Source organism: Festucalex cinctus, chromosome 15 (genome assembly GCF_051991245.1).
Source record: "Festucalex cinctus isolate MCC-2025b chromosome 15, RoL_Fcin_1.0, whole genome shotgun sequence".
Taxonomy (NCBI): domain Eukaryota; kingdom Metazoa; phylum Chordata; class Actinopteri; order Syngnathiformes; family Syngnathidae; genus Festucalex; species Festucalex cinctus.
The window spans coordinates 20,096,811-20,115,677 of NC_135425.1; the positions used below are offsets into that span (position 1 = coordinate 20,096,811).

The 18,867-nt window shown below is 42.8% G+C and overlaps 1 protein-coding gene across 2 annotated transcripts in view; it reads left to right on the plus strand.

Annotated features, from left to right (window-relative positions):
- The window catches only part of znf462 (zinc finger protein 462), a 38,717-nt gene that overhangs the window by 9,126 nt on the left and 10,724 nt on the right, over nt 1-18,867 (plus strand). For both annotated transcript variants that reach the window (XM_077496894.1, XM_077496893.1), the window contains exons 2-4: nt 9,593-9,894; nt 10,673-15,753; nt 16,187-16,321. In XM_077496894.1, coding sequence (XP_077353020.1) covers nt 9,633-9,894; nt 10,673-15,753; nt 16,187-16,321 — 5,478 coding nt within the window. In that variant the 5' untranslated portion in view covers nt 9,593-9,632. The remainder of the gene's footprint in view (nt 1-9,592; nt 9,895-10,672; nt 15,754-16,186; nt 16,322-18,867) is intronic.

The following is an 18,867-nucleotide window of genomic DNA, read 5'->3' on the forward strand; positions in this document are numbered from 1 at the left end:
GGCATATTAATTGACAGTGAAGTAACCTGTAGGTTGTGTAGAATTTATTGATTAAACCTAAAGTGATTGTGAGCACTTCGTGCTGTTGATTCAGTCTCATCTAGGTTTCTGGTTAAAGGAGTTTGCAGAGAGCTTCTTCGCAGAATTGATCAAGGTAATCAAATAACTGTCAGCCAATCCATCCCTAGTTGAACCAGTGTACCAAAATGTGAACCAAGAACTTTGATGAGTACACTATAACATGATGTTTGGTGAGTCACCAGTTAGGGGTATGTGGAATAGATGGTATCTTCAATATAAGGATGAATTTGCTCGAAGGTAGTGATTTGGACCCTGTCTGTCATGTCTGTCCCCTTACGTGCGCACTGCTAAGTGTAACAGAAATGCTCAAATTGTTCGCCTGCATCACCTCACTGTTTTCCACTGTTCGTATTGGAGAATGCTTGTTGTACACTATTTTGCCTCCATGACTCAGAAGCTGCGGCTGGATAGCTAACGCGGTTAAACATGATGTGAAGACAAAAAGTTTGCTTTGAACCTTTAAACGTCCCAATGATTAATGTAATCTACATATCATCCATCCATCCATTTTCTTAACCGCTTATTCCTCACAAGGGTCGCGGGGGTGCTGGTGTCTATCCCATCCGGCTTCGGGCAGTAGGCGGGGTACATTGTGAACAGGTTTCCAGCCAACCGTAGGGCACACAGAGACGAACAACCGTCGACACTCACAACCACACCTAGGGACAATTTAGAGTGTTCGATTAACCTGCCATGCATGTCTTTGGAATGAGAGTACCCGGAGAAAACCTACGCATAAATCACAACCCCGAAGGTATCAAATATACCCCCACAATCTCATGGTGCCAGTCTAGGAGATTTCATGAAACGGGTGCCTTAAAGACACAAGGAAATGGTCATTAATGCTCCTCATAATCTCCTTGGTCCTATCTTGCGCAAAATAGGCCGAATGTTGCTACTTAATGCTCTGTGTCACACACCCCAACCCCCTCCCACCCCTGCTACGTTTTTTTTTTTTTTCAGCAAGCTGAGCTCTTGCAAAACAGAAGGCTACCCTTGGAGCAAGGTTACCACAACGGCCGCTTCTCCACCAATTTTTCATGCAGCTTTGGAGCGCAAACGTGGCCTCAGCGAGTCGTTAATTGAGAAGGCTTGCGAATAAAGATAAAAAGGGAGAAGTCTGTCTCACTGTCTGGATAGGTGGCTGATGTCAGGTAGCCATCTGTCACATAGAGACGGTCTGACCTTGCAGTATGGAGGACCCAGACATAAAATATGGGATTAGCGGTTTGCTGGTAGTGGCATTCCTTTTGCTATTGCCTCTGGCAAAATACTCTTGGTCCTACATTCTGTGAACCATGTCACGATTTAGCTTGAATTTTAGATGCTAAACTAAACCCCTTTAATTCTGGTGGTCTGCCAGTCAAAGCAGTCAACTGAATGGGATGTCGGTGGTTGTAAACGCAGTCCTTGAGGAAGATGGTCTTTGAGCTGTAATGTGGCGCGCTGCAGCGCTTCCTTTTTTTATGTCCTGTGAATGTGACACCAGTGAAGGTCAGGCTGCAGACAGATCAGCAAAGCTCTCTGGATTGCAGTGCCCAAGCAGCTCTGCACCTCCATTTTCCACTGCCTCTGGAGACACACTGCTTTGCTTGCTTGTTTGCTTGTTTGTCCTCACAAAAACCTGACTTTCCTCCCTCCTTCCCTGGCACTTTAATACAAAAGACAACCATTCGTGTTTTCGCTGGGTAACAATAGTAACCAGTAGTTGTTTCTTTAGGTCAGATTTATCTGCTTCCACTGCAATCAAGTCCACTAAAACGGATTTTAATCAGGTTTGCACAAACGGATAATGGGATTTAATCTATGAAACATAGGGCATCTATGATGCTACTGTTAGCATTGAAATTTGGTGGACCACTATAAACAGTAGCATCGAATGATGACGGCAAAATGAAATGAAATCAAAATGAAAATGGCGGCAATCATTTTTAAATTATATACCGTTATTTTACCGATGCGGCCCACTTGGTAATATATTTTCCTCCATGCGGCCCCTGAGCTAACATGAGTTTGACACCCCTGCTGTATACTGAAGTTTTCAAGCTATCTTAGCTTGCTTTGCTGCGAAGAAACAGACCGCACGTTTACAACACATTCCTTACCAGAGATGAAGCCTGTGTTAGTGTTGTGATAATTGTATTCAATTGTTAGCTTTTTGTTCAAAATGACTTGAATACTTGTGCAAAAAAAAAAAAAAAAAGTATGAACAATGATGAAAGATAATACGGCACATTAATTACCTCTGACTGGAATTTACAATGAGAGGTTAATGTTATGACCAGCTCTATATGAAAAAGAGAAAACCTCCTGATATAAAATGATCTGAGCATACCCTCGTACTTTTTGTGTATGCAAAGCAGTTGCGTCGTAGTTTCGCGCTAGCCACCGTGCCCGTCTTTCGCTCCTCACTGTCTTCCGCCTGATTTTGAATCACTGCCGGCAAGCCGAAAGAATGACCTCATCTCCCTTTGAGCGATTAGAGCATCCGTAGGCCGCGCACAAGTTCACCATAGCATCGGTTGCTGATTTATCAGCTGTTTGACCTATTTTCTGGGTCACACTGATTGTTTTCTAATTCACTCGCATTGACGCCCTGTCCTCCACCGCAAGGGGCACACTTAAACGTGACATCACACGATACTAATGAGGTTTTGGCTTAATTCGATTTTAAAAAGTTGTAATAATCAAAGTCTTTCAAAAAGCTGTACTGCTGACATACTGTGTATTTGTCCCACATTTTTTTTTTATATTATTTTTTATTGCATTTCAGTCTGTGACTCTTTATGACAAACCTCTCATGGCTGAACATGATGGACTAGTTCCATCTCAGGTCTGAGAAGGCGCAGGAGTTCATTGATCGGCTGGTGGAAATCGATGTCTCATCTCAAGTGTATTCATACTTCCTCAAATGTGCGGCATCATGTGATCGCATCATTTCAGGAACCTCAGTTCTCAGCTCAGATGCCTCAGATGAGGACGGTGATCTAGCTCACTGCTTTGTCTTCTCACAAGTGCTGACATGTGATTGCGATTAAAAGTGATATGATCATCAAGACGAGAATAACTTAGATTTCAGGTCTGTGTAGGTTTGGGAATTGATTCTAATGAGAAAAGGGTTTTACTCAAGTTGCTTTTTAGTAATGCTGCTGTTGCAGTAGAAGGCTAGGAGTGTTAGCACAAAGAAAGCTAGTAGTGCACCGCTTTTTGTCTCAATTGCTTCAAGACAAGATTAACATATCTTGACCAATAAATTGGTATGATGCCCGCCTACTCTACTAATAACAAACAGATATTCAAACATTGCATGACCTCCTTGGTGGGGTTAATAATTATGACGAATGGCTACTGTACACATAATAATAATATTAATAATAATAATAATAATAATAATAATAATAATAATAATAATAATGTTGTTGTTATTATTATTATGTGTACAGTAGCCATTGAACCTTGGCTAAAACTTTCTCCTCTTTACCTTTCTGGTATGCACATTGGATTTAAGAACATGTGTTACTTAACTCTTCTTCATCTCCACTTGTTGCTGACTGTTTTGACTTGATGATTTTGCTGAAGAAAACAGCATCAGTCTTAGGAGCTTCTGATGAACGCCCAAAGCTAACATGGTAATCCCCCATTGTACCATAGTTGTAAATATTGACATTTGTTCGAATGGGTGAGAATTTGGGACAACTAACTCATTAACTCAGCCAAGGCGCTAATTGGTTTGAATGGAGTCAGAGCTCAATGTAGTGGACAAACGACACGCAAGACGTATTCTGTGTAACTCCAACACTTAACAGCTTTTACTGTTTGTTGGCAGTTGACACAACGCTTAGAATTACCAATTGCTTTTCTCGGAATCCTCTAAATGGTAATCAGTATTTGTCGTATGCTAGCCTATTACTGTAAAAGTCACAAAATGAAGTACACGGTGTATATATATATATATAATATAGTAGCAAGTGCTTATGTGGTGGAGGAACATATCCTTGAAAAATTGTGGGATGGGTTGGTTGAAACATGAAGTTGGCCTTGGAATACAATTGACAAATACCATTATTAGTTAAAAAAAAAAGCTGCTGTCTTCATACATTTCACCCTTCTCAAGCCACCCTTGTTCCATGAAATCTATTGTTTACTGTCAACGTGGGCTAAGAGGGCCTTCTTTTGAAAGAAAACCCAATACCATACAGCATCTATTTTCAACATACATTTGTAAAAGTCATAAATATTTTGAATGCAACGTTAGTATACGTATTGTTGTCATTCCACCCTTTCCTCACTCATGAAGTGTCATGGTAGTGCTTTTTGATCACCACATATTGGAAGTAAGGCCTAGTGGAATATAAAGGTCAGTCAAGTCGGACCAGGTTTTCCTTTTTTTTTTTTTTTAAACCACTGTTGTTATTTTCAACATGCCTACTGATAAAAAAAAAACAGACTGTGAGCCAGTGAGGTAGCTAGGCATGTGAAGCTATTGTTTTAGAGAGGTAATGTCTTTGGTACCGGTACTTGATTTAATGTGTGTTTAGAAACCTACGTGGCATTCAGAGTGACAAGATAAGCAAGTTGGTCAGGTATGATTCATGTCAGTATGCCAAGAGTAACATATAGAGTGGATATAGAAAGTATACACACCCCTGTTCAAATGATATACATCGATATTATTCTTGTTTTAATCTGCATTTTATTATGTGGGTCTGTTTTTACTGCCAGCAATATGAATAGGTAGTCAAAACAACAGTTGACCTACTCTCTGGACTTCAGATTTTTCAGAAAATATTGCAAAATAGTACCATATGCAAAGCTTTATTTCATAGTGTACGTAGATAAAATGTCATATTCGTATGAGTTGCTTTTGTACGAATATGATAACAGGTAAATGTGTCTAATCCCAAACCATCCTGTTTTGTGTATCAGTCTTTTGAACAGGTGTTGCACGCTTCCACATGATGCAACAAGCTTTTCAGGGACCTCTAACGTCACAGGATGAGCAGCAGCCATCTTTAGCTTGCGTGGTCTCTCTTACCCTGGTGGTGATGTAATGTTCCCTGACGTCCTTGCAGTTAGATGACATTCTTCTCCATTGAGCTCTTTTTATCAAAGTGGTGCAGTTGGATGATCTAGAGCCCAGTTTTCAGTTAAGTTCATTATTGAATAATGTCTTGGTGGCATTTACATTGTACCTCCAGGCTTCCTGCTGCTTGTACCCCCCAACTTAATTCATATTCCACAACCACTATATTAAGCAGAATGTCATTAGATATTACATATTAAGACATATACATATTACATATTAAGAACATTTTGGACAAAACTTCCGCTTTAATAAGATTATTGGCCCTGCCTCGTTTTGGACCTAGGACAAATCAATCCATAATACACCTCAGACATGAGAATATTCTTATAAGACAATCTTATAAGACATAAGATAGTTGGGCGTTTGACATCCTTTTTCGGTCAGGAAGGGGCAAAATCAGGAGAGAAACAGCCCCGATTGTCTTTGTGTGTACAGTACCTGGCCTTACAGACTGTCATTCACAGTCTGTTACTCATTAATTGTGTATCGGTTGGCTTGATCTTGTCTTGCCTCTTCCAATAGAACATAGGTATTTCCTATACATTTTTGTCCTTTCATGAACTCTGTTTTAGGTCACTATTTCTGGAGCATTCTATCCAGTGTGAACACTTTTTAACAGCTTGAGCGGTAATCCGTATATTTTTATCACTTTAATTTTTTTCCGATAATTCAGTCGTACTGACAATGACTAAGATGAAAGTCAAACACTGACTCCTTTTATGATGTCAGAGTGCTGATTTAGCGCTGTCGCTTTTGTTGGTTGTTCAAGAGGTTGTGTTCAAGAGTACTGTGATGCTATTAGGCTATTTAACCGATTGTGAATAACCCATTACATCTTCGTTTGGATTCAAATAAAGGCAAGGAATTTATTGTTACATTATGGCATTTACAGTATGTAATTTGAGGCACATTGGCATGACTGTACAATTCCATCTATTGTGAAAATGTTTTGCTCTATTGGTGTTTATAGCACTGGATGATTATGCTAACACATGCCATGCTTTTACTAAAAAGTCACTTGTGACTACTGGTGACGACTATTAGTATAAGCTTGAACCAGCGTTTCCAATTAGCTAAAAATGTATTGTAGTTAATGCCGCCAGTTGTTTGTAGTATATTTGCAGTTGTGAGGAGATTATTTGCAGCACTCCAAAATTGACAACAGAACTAGTTGTTTCGGCTTTTGAAATAGTCTATTTTATTGTAACTTCATGCAGAGAAAATTTATGGAATATATGCACACACTGACTTGGACGCAGAATGTGAGCTTTTCCAATTGACTGGCCAAAGGTCAGGAATTTTCTGACTACATACTGGCCATGTAGTGGTTGCAAGACTCATGATACAGGTGGGTAGGCAAAAAGTGTGTGAACAGAAGAAGATGGGAAGTAAACAACAATCCACACCATAGGACGGTGGAACTTCAAAGACCACAAAGGCCAAAGTCCAAAACAGAAAAATTGATAATTTGCAAGGGACCATGTCATAAAGACCCTGCATTAGACCCACTGATGTTCAGAAAATTTTAGAGGACTGACATGAAGTAGCTACTACTTTGAAACGGATGGATGAACAAACACGAATGAGGTGCTCTTTTTATTTCTTAATGTATTTATTTTAGTTTTTTGTTAACATTGTAGTTATTGTGCATTTTCTGGAGAACACTTTATTCATGTTTCTGATTGACTGTAAGGTTCTGAAAGTTCAGGGTTATCGTTTTGGACAGAGATTTTTCTACCTACCCACAATGGACAGTTGTAGAATGACTTCTTTCCAAATGTGCTATCAGTCTGCATATTATACTCACATCGAACCCCCCCCCCCCCCTTCGACAACATGATAGTAGCTAGAGCCAGCAGTTGGGGACGATGCCTCAGCACTTCTAATCAGCTTAATGCTGGCTTACTCAAAGGCCCTCTTTCAGACGATGCAGCTGCAGAGTGGAGGGTGTGACTACTGGCATAGCTCGCCGATGCAGCGAGACCGGTTGGTGATTAACAAATGTCTGTAGACTTTGGAATCTGGGGAGCCCAGTCTGATTGCTTTGTCCTGCACTGCTCTCCACAAAAAAGGTCTTCCAGGTTGCTCCGTCACGCTCCCTGCTCCTCCCACCCTTCCCCTTCAGGCCTGCCATATCCCCCTTCTGCCCCTTCCCTTGCACTCCTGAGGGCCTGCAGAACTCCCAGATAAAGAAGTTCAAACATGCCTTGCATTTTTAGACCCCCTTGTGGAATGTCGTTGGCTGCTTCCACAAAACGAGTGGAAGCAGAGGAGAAGCTGCACTTCTTCGTCTTTTTCCACAAAGGGTTGCAACAACTCTCCTCGAAGCGCAAACCCTGGCGTTTCTCAGAGAATATCCTGATGCTACAGATAAAGTCCTGAGAAATGAGAGGCGGAGTCGGGCTGGTGAGAGCGTGAGATGCTTTCTGCTGAGCTTGTGTTGTACATCTGGCAGATAGATTTCTGTCAGCACTTCCTCCGTGACAGGCCGCCCAGCCCTTTTTTTTTTCGTTGAGGAAGAGGATCAGGTCCGTGGGTCCGTGTTGTACTGCTGGCTGGCTGAACACCTAAGTTAAGTGCATGTAGTCAGCTCTTAAAATGGCTGCCCTTGAAGCTCATCTCAGGAGGAGGATCTGAGCAGCTCAGTCACCTCCTGTCAGAGCTCCAGTAGACTAGATGAAAGCATGTACTATCGCCCCCATTAACTTGGTGTGGCAAAGTGTAGACTCCGCCAACTCCTGGCAGATGGTGTTTGTTTGTCTTTCCCCTTTCTTGATACCCATGTCAAGAATACTGGCATTTGGAAGCCACTTGGTGGAAAACTGTGTTGAAATGCCAAGAGAGCAGGGCGCGGCTGTAACATGACTCCTAACAATGGATCCCCTGCTTGCTCAGGGCCATTGTGGCTCACGTGGACCTCTTCCCTGGTCGACCAGTTGCACGTGGAAAGCTGGTTGGATTCAGCCACAGTCTGTGGTACTGGATTTTTCTAGCTGACTACTACAAAGTCTTATGTTTTTGCTCAAGGGCTATCGTTCACAATTCACATCAATGTTGGAATAGGAAAAGGTGTAGAGTCTTAGAAAGTCACTCAACCTTTTAAAAGTAGAGAGGCAGGCCACAATTACTAAATTATTCTGCAGCCTGGTTGCACTTGTCGGCTATGAATATAAAAACTAATGAAAAACCGAAACCTGCATGGCTGTAACCCAGTAGACCTTATGCCACATGACGACATATTACCAACCCACTTTCAAACTAATTCACTGTGTGCCATTGAGAATTTTGAACTACATTGATAATTTTGAAACTGCCTTGTGTCAGACAGTGAAGTTGGAATTCGTAAACGAATAACGCACTGTAGATGCAATGATACACCTTGGTAACTATCATTACAACCTAAGAGGAATTATAATGTCCAAAACTTGTGACACAGTCAGAGTTGGGGGTCTTATTCGTTGTTTGTTAATAATAATTACCACCATATTGCCTCATAAAGCTGTAATGTTACAGGGATTTCAAGCAACGTAGCTGTGAAATGATTCTAAACTATGACAACCCAAACCACAGACAAGGCTGAAGGAGATGTAAAAGCCATCATCCCTCAATCTTTTTTTAACACAGTTGATACAATTTGATGGAATGTTCTGCTCTAAATGCTGTGTGGAGCTGCTGTCCAGCTGTTGCTTATCCCAAGGTAATAAAAATGGGATGAATCAAGCCATAATCCCTCTTTCGTCCCTCCATTGTTCCTGGAATGATGTTGCACTAAAAAATGGGACCCTTACCACTACTATTACAACGAACATCATCTGAGTGATTTTGTTACCATTAGAGGTTTACAAATTGATTTCAGAGCTGTCTTCAAGTGTCTGCTGCTAGCCAAATAGATCATGACCTCAAGCCATAGGCTTTATTTTATACGTATTTAGGTCTGTAGGACAGTGAGCCTCCCTCAAGGAACACGACATTTTACACTTGATTATAGCTACCTGTTATTGTGGTGGTGGTCATTGTTGCAGTGTTTTGTCCATTTTGGCATAACAAAGTGTTTTTGTTTAGAAGATAAATTGTCTAAAAATTCTAATGTCAAGCGTCAAGAATCAACCCAACACTGACCATAACTGCACTTAGAATGTGTTTGCGTTTTATTTAATATATTAGAGAAAGGGATTTCATGAACAACAGTTGAGAATAGCAATGCATTTCCCCGATTGTCCAGTAAAGTTACTTTGCTGCACTGATTTTTTTTTTTCCCTCAGATAAATTACGTTTGAAAGAGTAAAACTGACTGCTGGACAGTCATTCCCTTGCTTATTGCAGTATATGGAGAAGACATACACTTGATTTTTTGGAGGCAATAGCAACAAGCTATGTTGCATTTTTTTTTTTTGGCCTGAATGCATTTGTCTGTTTTCTTCCCAGGTTTCCCTGATTTTCCAGGGAGTGCTCCCTCCGTTTAGTGATGGAGGTACTGCAGTGTGACGGCTGTGACTTCCGCGCAGACTCATACGATGACTTGAAGAGCCACATTCAGGAAGTGCACACAGTCTTCTTGCAGCCTGCCGACGCAGACGATTCTGACTCGTTGAAAGACGAGGAGGAGGAGGAGGAGGAAGAAGAAGAAGAAGACGACGATGACGTCAAGCAGGTGGAGGAGGAAGCAGGAGCGCAGGAAAGCGGAGACAAGGATGACAAGACTCACATACCTCCTAAAGCTGGAATGAGTAAGCCTCCCTCATAAATTAAGGTGTTACAGTTCATTTATCCAGCATTTATAGACACAGTTCTGCATAAAAGGATCATTGTTTGTTCTAATAGAGGTTCACGAATATAGATTTACTCAATGGTGCACAACAGCTTCAAAATGGGAATCTCAGGGTAGCTGAAATATGGCCAAACATACTATCATAATGACAATGGTAGTGTGTCATTTGGTAGTGTGTCATTAAATAAAATGCCTCAAATGACACACATCGGACAGATAAAGCAATGACATTTACTCCCCAGCAATTAGTTATTAAAACAAAATAACTATTTTCAACGTTCTTGACATTATAATTCATTGTTCTTAGATTCAATGGTGATTACTTAAATTTGGTGATCACTTTAAAAAGTCAAACTTGGTATATTAGGTGTAAAATGCATCGATATCTGATATTGCCATTTCGGTACTGCATGGTGAGCGATTTTGATCTTGCAGTATCAATATATTAGCCTAGTCCTATATGTGACTACTTCCTCCTCATTTTGTCCCTTGATCCATTTTTTTTTAAAGAGTTTATATGTATTTAAACACAGAGACACACAGGTGTAAAACACAACATATGCAATTATCACATTAAATTGCATTTTGTTAGCCAGAACTGCCCCAATTCCCTCTTGTTCATTATGATGCTATCCAGGAGCCGAAAGAAAACGGAGTATATAATGTCACTTTAATTGACATTAAAATCCAGCCCCATGTAGCAGATGTCTAATGCACTTACTAATCTTTTTGTTCAGGTCCCAACTCTGCTGACAGCTCCACCAACGCATCACCGAAGCAAAGCGCAGAGACCCATCTGCTTTTTTACCAATGCAAGTTCTGTGTCCGTTACTTCAGATCCAAGTCGTTCCTAAGGAACCACAACAAGAAGGTGCACAATGTTGTCGAGGAGGACGTGGTCGCACAGGTCTCATCTCAGACGGACAATTCCAAGGTGTATTCCTGCCAGCATTGCGCCTACAAGACTCCGCGCAAAGCAAGAATGATGAAACACCACCTTATGTATCATAGGCAAGTTCCCTCGGGGGTCTCCGAACCTGACGGGGAGTCATGCTCATCCAGCGGTGTCATGGGGGGAACGTTAGCCTGCGAATGGTGCGATTATCAGACTGACCAGAAAGCCAGCTGGACCAGTCACGTGGTCAAGGAACACAGCGACAAGGTCAATATAGTGTCAAGTATTCCCACACCGGAGGGGGATGCAGGTGCAAGCTCACCTAAACCTCAACCAGATTCCCCATCCCAAAGCCCCACTAGATCAAAAACAGAGCTGACTGAAGAAGAGGAGTCAATGGGAGAAAAGCTTAAAAACGCATCGGGGCAGATTGCTGCAGTCACACCCCACAGTGCAGAATGCTCTGTTTCACCCAAGAGGCCCAACAGTGGCAATGAGATACAGGCCAACTTACTAAATGAAGAGGACTCAAGGAGCAGCTTAGAGGGTGAAGATGAAGAACTAGGAGATATAGATGATCCCAACTACACTGGAACACTGTCGGCAGACGCGAAACAGCTATTAACAGATGAGGACAATAAGCTGCTGGAGACGAAAGGAATACCTTTCAGGAAGTACCAGAACCGTTTCCAATGCCCCTTTTGCTCCTTTCTTACCATGCACAGGCGTAGCATCTCGCGCCACATTGAAAACATTCACCTCTCTGGTAAAACCACAGTATATAAATGTGATGAATGCCCATTTATTTGCACCAGCCCTCTTAAATTAGGCACACACAAACAGAGCCACAGTTCCTCTGATGTGGAGACCATGGACCTTACAAGCGACAGCCCAGAACCTCACAATGACAGCACTGGTGAGCCCGTCAACGGGGGAAATGTAAGTATGTCCAAAATGAATGGAAAAAAGTCAACCAGTGTGTTGAACGACCAGCAGAATCCACATCGCTGCACGCTCTGCAACTACTCCACCACCACTCTGAAAGGACTGAGGGTTCACCAACAACACAAGCACTCCTACTGTGATGACATGGATCCCGCTGCCTTTGAAAGTCAGTTGGCCGACCAAGTGGATACGGAGGTAGCATCCTCGCCAACCTGTCTACAAAAAACCCAGACGTCCATATTAGGGCTCGCCACCAAAAAACCCTTAGTCGGCGGTAAACGTGCGAGGAAGTCCATCAACGACTTGCCTTTGGATTTGTCCTCGGTCAAAAAGAGAACGAGAATTGATGAAATTGCGAGCAATCTTCAAAGTAAAATAAGCCAAAGCCAGCAGGACCTGATCATAAATCTGGATGACATTGAAGATGAGGACATGGCCGACCATAACAGCAATGTTGGAAGAAACCATGATGGAAAAAATGCCGTCTTTACCTATAACATACTGCAGCCTCACACAAGGGATTCATCTTACAAGGGAAGCAGGATAGGGAAACGAAAAAGCAACCCTAAATCAAAATCCAGCAGCCTTCCTCTGTCCCTGACTCTTTCTGATGACAGTGAAAATATTTCAGGTGATCTGACTGATAGTCGAGAGGTTACCCAAGAGAACAGTGAATATTCCGGGGATCCTGGAATGGCGCGTTTCTACTGTAAACACTGTGATTACCACAACAAGTCTGCTCGTAGCGTCAGCACCCATTACCAGAGGATGCACCCTTACATCAAATTCAGCTTTAAATACATCCTGGACCCTGAGGACCAAAGTGCCGTCTTTCGCTGCTTAGAGTGCTACATTGAGTACACAAACTACAACGACCTACACCAACATTACATGGATCACCACCCGGAAGCCAGCAATGTGCTCAATTTTAACCAGCCCAATTTGGTTTACATGTGTCGCTTCTGTTCGTACACGAGCCCCAATGTAAGAAGCCTAATGCCTCACTACCAAAGAATGCATCCCACAGTGAAGATCAACAATGCAATGATCTTCTCCAGCTATGTCGTGGAGCAGTCGCATAAGTCTGGCGAATCACAGACTCTGAGGGAGATATTAAACTCTGGCCCCAAAATGTTTAACTCAGCCACGTCCACTCCGAGGTCCTCCTCAAGCCCACTGCTTAAAACTGTGTCCAAGACCCCTGAATCAGGCACAGAGGTGGATCCACTCAAGGACGCCATTGCTGGAAGTGTCGTTGTCTATGATTGTGATGTATGTTCTTTTTCCAGCCCCAACATGCACTCTGTTTTGGTCCACTATCAAAAGAAACACCCTGAGCAAAAGGCATCATATTTCCGCATACAGAAATCTATGAAGGTTATCTCTGCAGATCAGCCTGTCGCTAACTCCTCGTTTAACTTACACGCGTCATCTACCCCCAAAAAATCAAGCGCAGCGCTGTATGGATCAGATGAGGATATGTTCTACTGTAAACACTGTATATACAGCAACAAATCTGTTGTGGGAGTGTTGGTGCATTATCAAAAGAGGCACCCCGAAGTAAAGGTGACAGCCAAATACATCAAACATGGTGCCCCCACCCCGGGTTTGCTGAAACTAATTGACGAATTACAAATTGCAGCGCCTAAGCAGTTTATGACGCAGTTCCCAAACAATGGTCATGACGGCTCCAACAACTCAAGCCCTAAACCGGGAAGTGGAGAGAAGTGTGAGGACGAGCTGTTCTTCTGTCAGCACTGCGATTACGGTAATAGGACTGTCAAAGGAGTGCTCATTCATTACCAGAAAAAGCACAAGGAAACTAAAGCTAATGCCGACCTAGTGCGTCGTCATACCGCCGTCGTTCGGAGTCAGCGTGAACGTGCACAGTCGAGCAGCGTCTCTTCTGCCGCCGTCCCGGCCCCTCCAGACCCTGAGAACACTGCACCCCTACGTTCCCTGAAGTGCCGACACTGTACATACACATCCCCTTATGTCTACGCCCTCAAGAAGCATCTCAAGAAGGATCACCCAACTGTAAAGGCCACGGCCTTGACCATTTTACACTGGGCTTACCAAGATAGCATTCTGGAGGCGGGCTATCACTGCGAGTGGTGCATTTACTCCCACACTGAACCCCAAGGCCTGCTTCTCCATTACCAAAGACGCCACCCAGAGCATAATGTAGACTACGCCTACATGGCCAGCAAGTTGTGGGCTGGGCCAGAGACCACTCAACAAGGGGGGAACCTTGAAACAAAACATTACAAATGTAGGGACTGTGCTTTTGAGGCTTGCACAGTATATGACATAACTAGTCACTATAAGGCAGTGCACCCCTGGGCGATCCAAGGGGACGAATCTGTTATTTTAGATATTATTAAAGGAACACCTTCAGTCGAGAAGATGCCCAAAGAACATGCATCTTTCAATTGCCAGTCTGTCGAAGATGACGATGGTGCTCTCTACATTGCCACACCACCTCGAGAGAGCAACCCACATCCTGCTCACCCACGTTTATCTATTTCGAATAATCCCTATCAATGCACTGTGTGTCTGTCCGAGTACAACAGCCTCCATGGCCTCCTCACCCATTATGGAAAGAAGCACCCCGGTATGAAAGTCAAAGCGGCAGACTTTGCACAGGAGGCAGACATCAACCCCAGCTCTGTGTACAAGTGTCGCCACTGTCCCTATGTGAACTCCCGCATCCATGGTGTCCTCACCCACTACCAGAAAAGACACCCATTGGTGAAAGTCACGGCGGAGGATTTTGCAAATGACATTGAGCAAATCGCAGACACAAATGAGGCAGAGGACAAGAACAAGACTCAAAGGCAGGGCTACGGTGCATACCGGTGCAAAATGTGCTCGTATACACACGGAACACTGGAAAAACTCAAAATCCACTATGAGAAGTATCACAATCAGTCGGCCACTGAGATTTTCACTCCCGGTTTGACACATTTTTCAGTCAGCCAAGACACAGAGCCAGTAGCGGAATGCAGCGCCAGTCATACATCAAGCGCAGGAAATGTCCAGGAGGTCAGTGACGTGAACTTCACCGTCTCACAGTTAGCCATCAATAAGCCTGAGAAGCATGCCGTGTTTAAATGTCAGCTTTGCAAATACTTCTGCTCCACCCGCAAAGGCATTGCTCGCCACTACCGTATCAAGCACAACAATGTCCGTGCTCAGCCCGAGGGTAAAAACAACGTCTTCAAATGTGCGCTGTGTTCATACACGAACCCTATTCGCAAGGGCCTGGCGGCGCACTACCAGAAGCGTCATGATATTGATGCCTACTATACCCACTGTCTCGCTGCTTCCAAGACAATGACTGAGAAACCCAACAAAGTAATATTACCGCCCCCCTCCCATCAGGAGAATTCTGAGATGAGCGAAGAAGTCCGCTTGGCTGTAGAGAGGCGAAAGTGTTCTCTTTGTCCCTTCCAGGCATTCAGCAGGAAGAGCATTGTGTCACATTATATTAAACGCCATCCGGGTGTCTTCCCCAAGAAGCAGCACGCTAGTAAGCTCAGTCGCTACTTTACTGTCATCTATGCCAAAGAACCCGAGAAACCCGAGGATAGTCCTGTGGAAGAAGACGACAAGGGGGTGTTGGAGGACGCCCCCGATTCAGAGCAAGATGGGGACTGGCTGCCATTTAAGTGTCTCAAATGTTTCCGGTTATCCTTCAACACCGGCCTGCTGCTGTCTATGCACTACAATGACCACCACAGGGCGGACTTCAAGAGGGACTTTTCAGTGTCGCCGGACCCTGAGGATGAAGACAGCGCCTGTGAGTCCTTCCAGTGTTCCCATTGCGAGCTGAAATTTCTGTCGCTCCCCACGCTCGCCACGCATCTGCTCAATCACAACGACGAATTTCAGAAGAGGGCCACGAGGCATGAAAGGAGACGTCAGCTTCTCAGCAAACACAAAGCAGCAGCCGTACCGGACAACAAGTCTGAGAAGGTGAGCGGATGAGTGTCTTAGTAATTATCTGTCATAATCGCAAGAGTTATGCTATCTATCATACTGAAGGTCTCATTTCTTAATTATATACACAAAGCAGCCAAAATACTCTGAAAACGTCTTTTAGGAGAGTCGATATATTAACTCCATTGTAAGTAGGAGTATAGCATGTAAAGAGATTTGAAAATTAATTAATAATAATAAATAAATGATTTCATAAGAATTACCATTAACCTCCCTACACATTTGTCAATAGTTTATAGTTTTAACTTATGCTTGCCTCAAACACCCAAGGTGATGACTTTTCTATTTCGTCATTTAAAAACAAAAGATGCAAATCAGAAATAGATTTTGTAAAGTTGCCTAAAAGATGCCAAATATATCACGCCTGGTTTTTTTTGTGTGCGTGTTTTTTTTTGTGGGTCATTGACAGGAAAGCAGTGCAAACAAAGCTCCTATAGGCTTCAGGTGTAACTTTTGTATTGAGGTGCACACTACCATCCGAGCTATCTGCAACCACCTGAGGAAGCATGTCCAGTATGGAGAGGTCAAAGAGGGACATGTCAAGGTAAATTTTGTTATTTGAAGCCTACAGTTTGTTTTCTCCATCTATCTGTCAACTTGTGTCTTCAATTTCCATCGACAGACAATCCCTCAAACCGCATGCCTGTCATATGCAAGACTGAGCTGTGAGATATAGCATGTGCACAGAAAAATTGTAGAAGCTGAGCTAAGCCTTAGCTTATCTAGTAGCTAAATTCTGGTTGGAAACTGTCGGGTTTTTTTTGTGTTTTTTTGTTTTGTTTTTGTTTTTCTTTTTTACTGTGATAAATGTTTTGAGAGACTTTATACGCTCGCAACACAAGCCGTCACTCTTAGATAAAAAGCACTGATTAGCTATCGTTCTGTTTCGTCCATAGTTGGCCCCAACTCGGTAAAAAGATTTGCCATTGTAAATATTGAACAGGTTTATTGTTTATGATTAGGCGCCCAAGTGGTTTCCAAGCAGAACTGGGAGGGAAAAAAACCCACCCCCCACACCACAGGATGATTGCTCAGGATAATCTTTTAATGACATCCAAGGATCAGGCCTAGCTGACTTTGAGCGCTTGAGTAAAAAAATTCTTAAAAATTCAACCCAATTTTATGTGTGTAACACGCTTAAATCAGGATGAGAAAAAATGTTGAGACCAGTAATCTGTTGAGTTATTGTTAAATATGCAGGTGTTTTAAGAACAATTCTGCTGCCTTTTTAATTTCTTTAAGTGTTGGTACTTGGATGGCTCCTCAAAGTGGTGCACTACAAATAACAAAAAATGGATAAACGATAAACATGAAATATGTAGACATTCTATGCCCGATTTGCTATCCATCCATCCATCCATCCACCCACCATTCATTTTCTATAACACTTGTCCACAGTGGTGTCTGAGACTGGTGGTCACTAACCAATCACTCGACACATATAGTCAAACAACCAATCACACTCACATTCATGCCTGTGGACAATATAGAGATGTCCAATATTTCTGTGCTGGTGTCACACAAAAAAAGCCGAAGGAAAACCCTTGCCATGCTCACTCAGCTGTGTTTGATGAGATTCTCCAATGTCTTGAAAAATTAAGCATAACACCGTTGACTCTGGTTTTGTTTTTCTAGATTTGGTGCAACTGTCATTTTAAAGCCGTGACAGCCTTTCTGACTTCACCACCACAGCAACCTTATCAGTTCTCTGTGATCTGTTTCCCTTGACGCGTGCATCTTGTTCTTTCCCATTGGCTTTCGCCAGCGACAGAGGCGTCTGCCAGCCTCCCCTCGAGACAGCACGAGAGAGGGAGCGGGGATGAGAACAGAGCGTAAGCTATTACTTGCAGGATAGCGGCGGGTATCTGTTGGAGCATTAGTATTCTGAAGAGACTGGGAACAGGCCTGTGGAAACAAGGCCTTAACCAAACGGAGAACATTAATGGACTTGATAGTCAACCAGCACACTGCACCATAGCTACAGTTTCATTTATGCGTTTTACAGAGCCTTCTTCCTTCTCAGGTGATTTTTTTTGGAGAGGTTCACTGTGGAGATGCCACATCTTATATTATGGCTGCATGAAGTGCAGGGGCAGGGCTTTCCACAGGCATGGATGAGCCTCCTTGAGGCTATGAAAGAAGTTTTGGTGATTGTCCGCCGACTTGTGACAGCCGCAGAAAGCCTCTGCAAAAGATGAGGAGAGATAGAAATGAATGGAAAAACAGGCCCTCTTGCCAGTAGGCTGAAATGAAAAGAAGTTCAGTGCACAACACTAGAATAAGGATTAAGAGACAAAGTGGTTTCAGATGTAGTATTCACAGAATCTCAAGCTGTTGCTGAATGCTTGTCCTGCTTCTCCCTTTTGAGTGTAAAGTACGTACAGGGAAACTCTGTTTACGACATTTCTGTTCCTGTGCTTGTACCATCATCTGAATTTGTGAATTTGTGCTCAAGTTAGAATATGCCGTAGCCTATCAGTAACCTATGTTGATGCAGATGTAAAGTTATAATTACAAATATTTGCATGAACAAATATCATAGATACAAAACAAAAAACATTAAGTACTGCAGTTACTGAGCATGCCTTCTTGTGCTGCTTTATGACACATATTCTTGCACCGCCATGTAAAAATGTTCATTGTGCTCTGTTCGGAACCTCAAAATGTAGTATGATGATACTGTAGTGAACCATCTCTTTTGTGTTTTGCATCAGAGAAAAAATAAATCATTCTTGGATGCATACTTTTAATCGGACAGTTAAGTTTTGCTAACCTGCACAAAGGCTAAGGCGCCTCCAAGCTTGCCCTCTAGTTTTGAAATAAAATGAAATATAATATACAATTTTTAGAATTTCAACATTATGATTGCTTTTTGACAAATAAAATGTGCTCTGACCAGCAATTAATGGGCCTTCGCCATCCTCTTTTTTTCTTCACCCCACGGCGACTCTTGGAATAATTGTCAAATTTTCATGCCATGTGCCCATCCTTCATTAAACGGCATCCTTGAAACATTTCTGTGCGTCCTGTTAGGTAGATGTACAGTATATCCACCCAATTTTGTGTCACCCAGAAACCTCAAAGGGATCT